Source organism: Talpa europaea, assembly GCF_964194135.1.
Source record: "Talpa europaea genome assembly, chromosome: 2".
Classification (NCBI taxonomy): Eukaryota; Metazoa; Chordata; class Mammalia; order Eulipotyphla; family Talpidae; genus Talpa; species Talpa europaea.
In genome coordinates, this window is record NC_140068.1 from 10,360,286 (window position 1) to 10,372,995 (window position 12,710).

The window sequence follows — 12,710 nt, forward strand, 5'->3', positions numbered from 1 at the left end:
GCCTCTCCGGGGGGCCGGCGCCCTCGCTGTCGCACACAGCCAGCCGGGAAGAGGCTCGCGCGTGGGAATTAACTCCATCCTCGCTGCCTCCCTGCGGCGCTGGCTCCCCCATCACCCCGCGTTCCGCCAGCGCGTCTGGGGCTCGGCCGAAGTTGACCGAGCGCCCTGGGCGGCCCCGGGAGGGACCCGGCCGCCCCCGGTGGTTTCCAGCCCCGCGGCGCCGGCCAGGCCCGGCTGCCCATAAAAGGCCGTGGGCATCCTGGGGCGTTCCCAGGCTCGCCAGGGCGCCCCGCACGGCCTCCGCCCCCGCGCCCAGGAATGTGCGGAATCCGCCTCCCTAGCAGCGGCCCCGGCCGGGACCGGCTGCCCCGAGCAGTCGCGCGCGGGGCCCCCCCGGGACCGGGGCGCGCGGGAGCCACCCCCGGCCGACGAGGCCGTTCTCGGGGCCGCGCCCGGGCTGCGCTCCCCGCGCGCTGGGCGCCGCGCCCCGACCCTGCCCGGCCGCGCAGCTGCCTCGCCGCTGGGGGGAGCGCGCGCCCCGGGGGAGCGGCGGGAGGCGGCCGCGCGCTCACCTGCCCCGGCGGCGCGGGCGGAGGAGGCCCGGGAGGCGGCCGGGGAGGAGCCTGCGCCCGGCCGGCCGCGGCGGCGCAAAGTGAAACTCGTGGAAGTTGCCGGAGCGCGGGGAGCCTCGGCCAGCGGCGCGCCCCGGGGCGGGACGCGGCCCCCGCGCCCATGGCGCTGAGCAAAGGGCTGCGGCTGCTCGGGCGGCTGGAGGGCGCGGGGGCGAGCAGCGTTCTGCTGGAGGCGCGCGGCCGCGGGGACTGCCTGCTCTTCGAGGCCGGCACGGTGGCCACGCTCGGTGAGTGCGGCGCCCCCGGGCCCGGCCGCCACCCCTGGTCTCCCGCCCGCGGGGAGCGGCGGCTGCCGGGGCTCAGACGAGGGGCGCCTCCCTTTCCCGAGGTGACCGGCCCGGACGGGACGGCGCGGGGCCGCCGGGGCCTAGGGGCGCGCGGGGCAGGGGGGGCTGGTTTGAATGAAGTGGCGTCCGGGACGCCAGGGAGCTGTCGGATTGGGCTGGGGGCGCACGCAGCCCGCTGCCCCCTCTGGGGGTCTCCCTTAGGGGCGCTGGGGCTGGGAGATTCGGTCCTCGGAGCGGCTGCTCTGGCCCCTAATGCCGGGAGATTCCCTGCTGCCTTTCAAGGCCGCGTTGCAGGTTAGGACGAGGGGTGACTGGCGCGCTTTTTCTTTGGCACCTGTTGATGAAGCCAGTGTTGCCCCTTGGTGTCAGCTGGGGTGTCCCCGAGGGGATGGGGACCAAAGCCCGGGAACACAGACTCTGGGAAGACCACCGGTGGCACCTTGGCCTCAGGCGCTTGGCCAGACGCGTCAGCACGCGGCACACTCTCCCTGGCCCCTGTGCCTTCGTGCGGTGCCCCCGAAGCCAGGGTCCCGTCCACCTCCCCCGTGGCCTTCGGGGAGCCTTGCGTGCCTGTTGTGCCGGGGACTGGGAGCCCACCTCCTGTAATCCTCACAGTGTACAAGAAGAGCTATTATTACCCTCCTGTTATGGATGAGTAAACAGGCCTGAAGAGGTAAGAAACGTTCTTGCCCAAGGGGAGGCAGCACCATGACTCCCATGTGGCTGTTTCCGGGTGGCAGACATGCTTCCTGGAGCCAGGCCCAGTGCTTTGCCGCTAATGTCCATGAGAAGGTCGAGGTAGCACCACAGTGAGCAGTCCCAGGGAGGACTGTTACAACTCTGAGCTTGTGAGCCACATCGCTGCTTGCAGATGGTGGCCAGCTGCCCAGCTGCCCTGGGCTGCAGCCCCACAGAGCACTGGGAAGTGCCCACTGTTCTGCGCCCCCAGTTAAGGCTCCCCCCAGTGAAGGCTGGCCTTCAGTGAGGTGTCTGCCTGGCAAAGACCATCTCCTTTCTTCCTGCTTCTCTCATCATTTCATTAACACAACAAACCAGTGGTCTGGTTTGATTTCAGTCATTCGATTACTGAAACAATGTCCCAGTTTTCTCAGCACACAAGTGTGCAGTGAATGGTGGATTAAATTATCAGATTTATTCCAATTTATCCTCAATCGTGAAAAGTCCAAGTTTGGTCATTTGCAAGGGCCTTGGAAGAAAACCACAGAAATTTCCATTCCATGTTGGATGTCTGCTTCCTGCCACATTTGTCAGAGCTGAGAGATTAACTTTATGGTACAAAACTACTGCTTCATCAAAGAGATTAAAGTGTCCTTCAGTTGGCTTGCACAGCGCTAAGCCAGATGCGTACACATTGCAGAGTTCCTTTGAAGCCACTTGGAGAAGACTTTATCTTGTCAAAAGTGAAGTTCTAAAAATGATTAATGAAAGTAATATAATGCGTATTTTCCATGAGGAAGTTAAGTTTGGGCTGAGTGCACGTCCCCAGTGGCACACTGGAGCCAGCATGGAGGGTGACCTCAGGTGACTGGCACTTTGCAGTTCATGCCGTGCACATTTCTCACCTAACCCAGCATTCGTTTTTCAGTCGACCATGGCTGAATATTTAATTTTTAAAGCCTGTGTTTCTTAAGTGGTACTTGTTATTTACAAAGCAGCCATAGCATCTGGTGGTGTTGCCTTCCAGAGCAAGGCTGTGAGAGGCTCCTGTTACTAGAAAGCAGATGTTTCAAACTTGGTTGTTTCAAACTTTTAAAGTGTCCCAAGTGCTTTGGTAGGATAGAATGTCTCTGAACTCTGTGTTCCCATCTGTGTTCCAAAGGGTGCATTTTTTTGCTTCCCTTTCCTTTTTTTATTTGTTTTTTTTTTTTTTAAGATTTATTTATTTATACAAGAACCAGGATACAGATCAGATGCGCAAGAGGGTGAGAGGATTCACCAGAGACAGAGCTGGGAACAGAACAGGCAGACTGACGAAATACACTGCTGAGGGGAGGAGCAGGCGAGTCAGGAGAGGTCTGCTGCACCATGTGGGACCCTCGCTAGCTGGCCGGCATCGAGGACAGCTTCACGGCATGGTGCTCAACCGCCTGCACCGCCAGGGGAGGCCCTCCTTTTTTTATTTTTAAGGATTTATTTATTTATACATATAAGAACTGGGGTGTAGGCCAGAGGTGCGGGGGGTGAGAGGATTCACAGAGACAGAGCGGGGAGCAGAACAGGCAGATCTACTGAAATCCACTGCTGAGGGGAGCAGCAGGGGAGACAAGAGAGGTCTGCTGTGCCATGTGGGTAGCTCCCTGGCTGGGGATTGAACTCGTGCTGCAGTGGCTGGCAATAGCTTGATAGTGCTAAGACTTTAAACCCTGTGCCAACAGGGAGGCCCCTGCTTTCCTGTCCTTGACAAGGTTAAACATGCTTTCCTTTGGCTCCTAGATGGTTGCCATCTCTGCCTTGTGGGCCCACTATTCCTGTGGCAGCTGCCAGAGCCCTGACATCCATCCCCTAGAAGGCTCCACGTTGGGGGCAGGTACTTATCCCTTCAGCTACAGTTTATTAGACTCTTTCTTCACGAGGAACAAGAGGCCAAGGAGACTTAGGTGGAGAGTCTATGCCTGTGTGGATGGAGGTTCCTGAGTGGTCCTGAATTCTGTGCAGCTCGGGTAGATGCTTGCCACTGCTGCGGGGGCAGCAGGAGAGCAAGGTGGGCCTGCCTGTGCCCATGGGCCCACTTGTCCCCGCAAGGGTCTTGAAAAGACTTCTCCCTGGAAAGAGCTCACAACTGCTGAGCATTTTCTGGATTTTCACAGTCAGGGGCTTGGATGGGGTCCCAATTTTTGGAAACCCTGATGATCCTTGAAGGGACTGGAGCTGGGACCAACCCCTAGCCGGCTAGCAGGCCGCTTGCCTGGGGAATACGCTCACATTCCTGCTTCTGAAAGAATTAGGTTGAGAATCTATCTTCAGAGTGGGTCAGTGAGAACCAGAATTCCAGAGGCAGAAAAGCCAGGTATACTGGCCCCTATTTCAAAGGTTTCTATAAAATTTGCTTCGTGACTTGATTGAATAGCAGGAGCTTCTCCAGTAGGGGCAAAAAGTCAGGCCGGTAAGTCCTCCTGACCCACAACCCAAAATGAGTGTACCAACTCTTATTTGCACATTGGGGCAAAAAAGTGCTTGCTCTTTCTGTCTCTTTTCGACTTAGTATGGCCCAGCAGAAGACACACATTCCTCTTGAGTGTGGATTCCATCCATTTTCAGAACAAGCACCAATATTCCCAAGTTCAGTGTTCAACAGCCCCTCAGGAAGATCAGCCCTGGGGCACCCAGCATTTGGGAGCAGGTGAACCCGTCTCCCCAGCAGCCTTGCTTGCTGTTGAACAGGCAGCAGGGAGGGATGGGAAGGAGGCTTGTGAGATTTAATTAAGTTAATTAGCAAGTATCCCAAAATTCCCTTGGGCTTCTGGGGGTTAAGGTCCTAGGTAAACAACAGGCCTGGACTCTCCCAGCTGCTGTGTTCGGAGAGGCCCTTGTGTCCTCTGTTTGCGTTGGAGACATTCATGGAGCCCAGCTAAGCTTTGTGTGAACTGGTATCACCCTGGCACCTTGCTCTGACTTCATGGCCAGGATTTATTTGTTTAGTGACTTGAAGTTTGACCTGCTTAAGAGAATCTGAGAGAATGGAGTGTTTTCTCCTGGGAAGGGGTTGAAGCTCAGGGAGGCCAGTGGGGGCTCCAGGTCACCACCGGGGACACCTGAGCAGCTCCCAGTCATGGCTGTCTGCCTCCACGCTGGCCACTCCTTCATCGCTTGCTGAGCATAATATTTGCAAAAGCGCAAATCTGGTGAGTGTTGCCCATCCCTGTCGATTTTGTCAGTCCCATCTGGGAGCCTGATTTCATATCCTATCAGGCTCTTTCTTTTAACCTTAAATTGTGAAAAATAGCACTTGTACGCCACAGTGGAGGGAAAATGGATTCCTCTGTGCCAGTATTGATGGTTACAGTGTATGTCAGGTCTGTTTCGGTTGTCCCTGTAAATTTTGTTTTTATGATTTTATTTGTTTATACATACAAGAATTGGGGTGCAGGCCAGAGGTGTGGGGGGTGAGAGGATTCACAGAGACAGTGGGGAGCAGAACAGGTGGATCGACTGCAATACACTGCTGAGGGGAACAGCTGGCGAGACGGGAGAGGTCTGCTGCACCATGTGGGTAGCTCCCTGGCCGGGGATGGAACTCATGCTGCAGTGGCTGGGAAGAGCTTGACAGGACTGTGTCTTCAACCCCTGCGCCACCAGGGAGGCCCTGTCCCTGTAAATTTTGGGGAGAAACAAATCCGGTCACTGCCAGGCAAAGTGAAAAGGGACAGACTTGGCTCCCTTTCCCTGATGGGGCACCTGCGTGTGGATGTTCCGACTATATCCCACAGGCTGAGTGTGACCTCAACAGAAATGGCCAAGGTACCTTCTTAAAAGGTGCCTGGGGAGAGTGAGCCTCAGCCTGGAAGGGCATGGGTCCCCTTCTTGGGATGCTGCAGCGCTGACCCTAGATCATACCCAGAGGGGCCCTCCCAGTGCCTCTCACCCAAATGAGGAGGCGGCCAAGGGACTGTGTCCACCTGCGCTTTGTGCGCCCCACCTCGAACCACCCCTAGGGACACAGGAGCCCGGAACCTCTTCTACAATGACAGCCAACCCAGCCTGCAAGGCCTCTTGGCCCAGCCTTGCAGGGGGGTGTGTCCCTGCAAGGGGGGGGGTTGTATAGGGGTGCTTGTGTGTGTGGCAAGTGTGCAGGCTGCGGTGGACGCGTGCTGGCCTGGGTGTCTTCAGGGGCTGCACAGGGCCCCTGGCAGAGCCACATGAAGCACAGATGGTCAAGGGGCAGGTGGTAAGAGAAGGGGGCCAGGGCGGGGGCGACTCCCGTGCTGGCCGCTTTCTGGACCTGGCCTTCCAGTTAGTCACGCAGGGGGATGGGTGGGCTCTTCTCAAGCTAAGAGGGTAGGACATATTTTGTTTCACAGTTGGTTAGCTTGATTGAAAACATAAAATAAATGGCCGGGCGGGGCCGCTCTGGCCACCAGGGTGCGTCTGGTCCCACCTCTGGGGACTTCCTTGGGCGCTCTGGTTCCTTTTGGGCTTGTAGCTGCTCAGCTCCTTGCTGGGGAGGTGAAGTAGTTTCTATTTTTTTTCCCATCTTGGGTGTCCTTAAAGTCCCGGTGAACCACTTCAGGCACCGACTTGGGAGTGACACGGTGCCGTAAGCATTTCCAGGCAGGCCAGCCCACCTCCAGGGGAGAACCAGGCCGGGCTGGTGAGGGTGTCTGTCCCCACTGGCTGAAGCTGAAGCCCGGAGAGCAGAGCCCCCAGAGCTGTGCCCACCTCTCCCCGGGAGTCGGCTGCAGCCCCGACGCACCGCAGTTACCAGGCCGAGGTGGGTGGGCAGGGGCCCAATTCAAAGCCAAAACAAACAGTCCACTTAGGGCGTTAGGGACTCTTCTTAATTGTTTTCAAAGACTTGCTGAAAGGAGACTGTGGGCTCTGTATGTCAGTGTAAGTCATTCCTTCAGTGGAAACCTTTAAAGAAACACGCGGCCTTATCCAATCTCTCAGGGTAGACGCTTTATCTGCGGAAATAGTCACATTTCCTGAGGCCACATTGCTTCATGGATGTTCATGGCAAGCTGTTTTGAATTTTCAGATGATGAAATGAACTTTGGTTCGGCTTGATAAAAACACCTAGCGTTCTCGGAGCCCCACTGTGCTGCAGTCGCCATTCTAAGCGGGTAACAGGTATTGGCTTAGTTCATCCTCAAAATAAGCAGGTACTAACGCTCTCCATGTTGCACATGGAGAAACGGAGGAAGAACTTGCCTGAGGAGCACCTCTAGTTAGTGGTGGACTCATGATCTGAACAAAGGCCGGAGGCTCCAGAGAACAATTTCAGTAAAGTCTCATTCTTAGGGAAAAAGAAATTTCAATGTGTGGATGAAAAGGTCTGTGTCCTGTCTTCCTGTTGTAGAGCAACCCTGATACAAAACGGGGTGCCTGACTGTGGGTCCTCACCCACGTTCTTAAAAGGACTTATCAATGCTCTACTGCAGGCACACGCGAAAGGTTAATAAAGGTTTATTGACAAGGGAAGGGGAAATGAGGAAATGTACAGCTCAGGGAGAAAAGTGGGAGACAAAGTTTTAAATGAGTCCTACCCGATCCGCCCATCTGGAATCCCAAAATGGCGCTCTCAGAGCTGGCCGCCAGGCAGGAGCGGTGAAGCCGGGAGGCGAGCGATAGCCAGAGCCAGAGAGACCCCAAGGCCCCCGTATTTGGTTTTTATATCCAACCTGGTTGCCCAACTCCACCCTCAGGTCCCAGCCACCCTCCCTTTGGTGGTGACGGGATTTGTCTTTCCCAATGTCCTGATGGCTTTAGTGTGGAGTGGGGGTGGGGTCCACAAAGCCTGTATGGGACTAGCTCAGGACATCCTTTCCCCCTAACATTCCCTGTGCCTATCTTGGGTTTGAAAACTTCATTCTTTTCCTGCATGTCTGCCCATTTCTGCTGTACCTCCTCCCTCCCCTGAAGTCCTACCCTGGCCTCCTGGGGTCCTGTCCAGTGTGACCACAGTGGCTGAGCTCTTCTTCCCACTCTTTCTCGTGTGCTTCCAATGAAACTGTCCACTCCCCAGGAACAGGGCTTCAAGTTGGGCCACTTCTGCTCCTTGGCAAAGTCTGAAGCCAAGCTCTGAGTCAACAGGTGTGCTTCAAAGCAGGACTGGGGTCCCCAAATGCTCTTCTGGTTTGACCGTTAATGTGGGAGTGGAATGAGAGAGCAGGGGCGCCTGGCTGGTGCCTGAGGGGGACTGTGATGGTGCAGCCTCCAGCAAGATGTAAGAAAGGGTGGGGTGAGGGTGAGCATATGGGGGCTGATGTACACACAGTCCCTTATCTCTGCAGCTGCCTTTGTATAGACTTTCTGCAGATTTGGAGCAGTAATCTCTTCTCAGAAAAAAGCAAACTAACTTCCCTTTCCTTAGGCCTGACCTAGAATGTTCCAGTGATTCCTCCTCCCAACCTGTCTCCTTTTCCCTTCCACCTCTCAGCACGATGGAAAAGATCTGAATTCTGGCTCTTCATGTTATTCCTTGTCTTAGGGGAATTTAGTGAATCCCTCCCGGCCTCAGAATCCTCATTGAAAACAAATGGGTTATAGCCTGTGTTGCTTTTCCTACTCTGAGATTCCTGTGTCTTAAAACGGGGGAAAAAAAAAAAAAAAAAAGTGAAATCAAGCTTAGGCAAATAAGTAACACCCTTACTTCACATACCTAGTTAAAATGATAAACTATCCAAACTCTGAATCTTAGGAAAAATGATCTAGCAAGGTAAAATCTGAAATGTGTGGCTCCAAGGCTGAGCTAAACTAGGAATCTGATTTATACATTTTTTTTTTATTGGCTGCTTGGGAACTAATTAAAATGCATGAGATTATCTCGCCTACATTTTGCCCCTTTCCTATAGCCAGCAAAAAATGTATTAAAAACAATAGCAATTGAGGCTTAAATTAGGAACACAAAGTAGGGTATTTATTAAAATACCAGAAACTATGCTAACTTAGTGGCTGTTTTAGCAGATTCACATTAATATACATTGTTATTCTAAAAATTGTATCTTTCATCATATGGCAAAACATTTTGTAATCGTCTGGTGGGGAGGGGGGGTTTGTCAGGGATGTGTGCTTCTGTTTGTCTGGTTTCCACTGTTGTTGCATGAATTTAGCTTCGCGTGACTCTTATCCATGGCTGATAAATATTGTATGTTGGAAAAACTCTTTAAGCAAAGGAAACAGTTCTCTGCAGCCTCTGCTGTCCATTGAACAAAACTGAAGTCAGGTGGAGGGAGCTGGGTGCACCTTCCTGCTGGCAGGGAGGCACGATGGGAGGCAGACAGATGCGCGGGCAGGCTGCGAGTTCTGACCCAGCTGACCAGGGATCCTCATTTCCACAATGGGCTTGTTTGTATTTACATGGTTTGGATAAAGAAGAAATATTGGAAAACAAGGGCTGGAAACAACTTGTCGTCACCCAGGCCTGAGCTAGGCCTGTCTAACAAGGCCATCTGCATAGTGGTATCACTTATCTTTTCTCCCTGACCACGGGTGGGGAAGGGGGCGGGGGGGGGGACTGGAGTCCATGGATTACAAGGGAGGAGCCATGGCTCAAAGGGGAGGAGTTTGTGGGCCCGAGGGGAGGGGCCTGTGGCTCCAAGGGGAGGAGCCAGGGCATCAAAGGGACGATGCCATGGGCCACAAGGTAGAAGTCCACGGACCAAAAAACTTTGATTTTTGTACTATTATTAGACTCAAATTTAAATTTTTTTGAAGATTTATTTATGCATACGAGAACTGGGGTGTAGGCCAGAGATGCGGGGGAGGGGTGGTGAGAGGATTCACCAGAGCCAGAGTAGGGAGCAGAACAGGCAGATTGACTGAAATACACTGCTAAGGGGAGCAGTGGGTGTGACAGGAGAGGTCTGCTGCGCCGTGTGGGCAGCTCCCTGTCCGTGGATCGAACTCGTGCTCCAGTTGCTGCTGATGCTTCATAGTGCTGACGCTTAACCCCTTGTGACACCAGGGAGGCCCCCAAAAAATCTTTAAACTCTAGGGTATCAAAGGACACCATAAATGTCCTTAAAATATAAGCAACACCGGAAAGAAAAAATACTCAACCCTTTGCAACCGATAAGGGTCATCATATAAAAGGGCACCTGTACATCATGAGGGAGGAGGACAAATAGTCCAACAGAAAAATTGTCAAAGGAAAACTACAAGTGGCCGAATGGTGGAGCCAGCCTGCCAGCATGCCCAGCTTGATCGCTGGTGTTTGATGAACGACTGTGGATTCTCCTGCTCCATTTTTCTGTGCGTCAGGCGTGGAGGCCCCTGTGACAGACAGTGCACGCACTCAGCTTCATCCCTCCCTCCTGACCCAGCAGCTGTGCCCTCACCCATGCCTCTGCCCTCTCTCAGGAGACTTTTGGTTCTCAGGCACCGGCTGCCTGCGGCCCCTGACCCCCACACAGGCTTCCAGACAAGCCTGGATTTGACTTGGCCCCTGGAGGACACACCTGCTCTGGCCCCAGCCACAGGGCTCGAGGGCCTGAGGCACAAGCAACAGAGAGTGGCAGGAACTGGGCGGGGAGCCGGGGGATGGAGGAAGGGATCCCATGGCTAGAAGTTGGGGCAGGAGGTAGGGACAGCATCCCATCTGCCAAGGCCAGGATTGGGGGGGACACAATCAGCCCCCAAAGGTGTTGAGATGGGCATTAGAGGCAGCAAAGTACTTGTTCCCCATGGCCAGCTTCTCCGGAGAGCAGGCCTTGGCAGTGGTGTTTGTTCCGGGAGAGGCAGGGAGGGCGGATGAGTGGAAGGCTGGCCAGGAGGAGCTTGGCAGAGTCAGAACACACATCAGCATCTCAGGGTCACCAGCGCCCCTTGGACGACTCAAGACCCCCCCCCCCCAGCCCCTTGTGCCTCCCTGTGGCTTCCAGGCCACATTCCTCCTCCCTGGGGCACCTGCCTATTGGGTCCACCTTCCACCCAGCCATGCTGTCATTCACTGAAGAGCTGGGCTCCTGGCTTACCGGGATCCTCCCCACCCCCCGCCACTGCCCTCAGGCTGGCATCATCCACCTGGCCTCACCTCCTTATTGCCAAGTCTTCCATCTCCTTTCTCACCCATTAGCATCCCACCTGGAAGTTCAGCTCCCAGCAGCCTTCCCTACCTCTGCCTGCTGGTTCCCGCAGACCTGCTGAGATAGTTCTGGAGCCCAGCACGACCTCAGTCTGTGGACTCCTCACCTGTCCACACCGCCTGTCCCTCCCCACCATCCTCTTCCCTTTAACTCACTTGGATTCCGAGCCACGACGATGGTTTCTCTCTTGCACACACTCTCCAGTCTTTTCATGGCTCTTGCTCCTACTCCCTGGTACTTAACGTCAGAACTCCCGGCCTTCTCCACGCACTCATGCACGCACGCACTCCTTGTGCTGTGGCTGGGGAAAAGCAAGATACTGACGTGTCCGTTGCAAATTCATAATGGGTCTCTGGAGTCCTGGAGTCGTGTTGTGTGTGTCTGGTCAGATTTCTCTCCTGCCCTCCAGGAGGACCAGTTCCCATCTTCATAAGCTTCAACACCTCGTCTCTCTGAGGGGATGATTTTGCTTCCCATTTCATTACAATCAAAGTAATTAAAACAGGGACTTGATCTGCTTGCCCCAAGCTGGTGTGCCACCTTTCTTCCAGGGCTGGCTCCGTGCCCGGCCACCTTTCCCTCCGGGGCCTGCCTGTCTCCTCTCGCCTGGAAGGCTTTGCTCTCACAGTTCTCTCTTTCCTTCCTAGCTTCTTAACATGGCTCATGTGAAGACTCCTTCTCCACCCAACTCCCACTCCTTTCTCCCTTCCACATGCACGGGTCTCCGTGGGCAGCCTCTGCTGCCCTCTTCCATTCTCCCTGGATGAACTTCCAACCAGGGTTGGGTGCTCATCACCCCTTCACCCCAGCAGCAGAGACCCTTTATGCAATGCAGGTCCCCAGAGCTTCTGCTTTGCTGTCCTGCACAGATCTGCCTCCATCCCACCCCCAGGCGGTGGCAGCTCCCTCTTGAAGCTAGGCTTCTTCTGCCTCTCGGCTGTTTCCCCAGCATCGTCTAGAGCAGCTAGAATCTCTGAATCTTGGTTGAGTAACAAAAGGGAATGTGAACTGGGCCTATGGCTTCCCCTTTCATCAGCTTTCTTGTCCCTACATCTCACATAGCATAAGGAGATCGATGTGGGTCACACTACATGGCTTCTAAAGAGGTGTGCATGGGCACATGTGTGGAAATCAGACTTTTTCGTGTAGGAGGAAGCACTGAGGTGAGGTTTAGCAGGGCTGGGAGGGGCATTCAGGTGGAGTGATAACTGGAGTAAGGAAGCAGAGAGGGAGAAAGGACTGAGAAACTGGTTTGACTGGTCAGTTCCCCTAGAACTGACGAACTGGGAGCAGCTCCTGCTGGGCCAGGCCCAGGCTCTGCACCCAATTTGTTAGTCACAGGAAGGGCGCTGAAAGCCTTGTCGAGTGAGGAAGTGACACAGCAGGCCTGGCTCCAGGAGGAGTTCCCTCAGGGGGGCTGGTGGCCTGGCTGGGACCTGTGGTCTGGTCCATGAACATTGTCCTAAGCGACCTGCCCCCACCACCTCCATGTCTATAGAGAAGGCACAAGCATTTGGGTATTTTGTGCTTTATTCTTGTTCTTTGTTGGACGGTGGGGGCCATGGCCACCCTCCCAGGCTGCACCTTCTAAGGTGCAAGAACTCCACTGCTCCCCCTCACAGCCCCCCTACTTGCCTCCCTCCCCTCCCCACCAGTTTTCCTGACTCTGCCACAGTGTATTCAGCACTGTGTCCATATCTTTTTAAGACCTGATTTCTTCTTTTTAAGGGAAAAAATCTAGGCTATGAAGGCTTAGTGACCAGCAGACCAGCCTGTATTCAGGCTTTCTCCCCAGGCCTGTCCGTGTGCAGGGATGGAGCCTGGAGAGGCCCACCCCAGCCCCACAGATGATTTTCAGCTGTGGCCTGCAGCTGGCCACCCACTTCCTCCTTATTTCCTCGCTGGCTGGGCAGCGAGACTGGTGCTGGCACATCCTGGGTGGGAGGCAGTGGGTGTTTGAGCGGCCCCCTCCCTCTGGCTCTTCTCTGGGGCCTGGATCTTGCAGTGAGAGAGGCCTGCTAGGGACT

General features: G+C 55.0%; 1 protein-coding gene across 2 annotated transcripts in view; it reads left to right on the top strand.

Annotated features, from left to right (window-relative positions):
* Positions 1-732: 732 nt before the first annotated feature.
* Positions 733-12,710, top strand: part of SYNJ2 (synaptojanin 2) — a gene marked incomplete at both ends in the record, with an annotated part of 83,618 nt that continues 71,640 nt past the window's right edge. For both annotated transcript variants that reach the window (XM_084228279.1, XM_084228280.1), the window contains one exon: positions 733-859. In XM_084228279.1, the coding sequence (XP_084084405.1) occupies positions 733-859 (127 nt within the window). The remainder of the gene's footprint in view (positions 860-12,710) is intronic.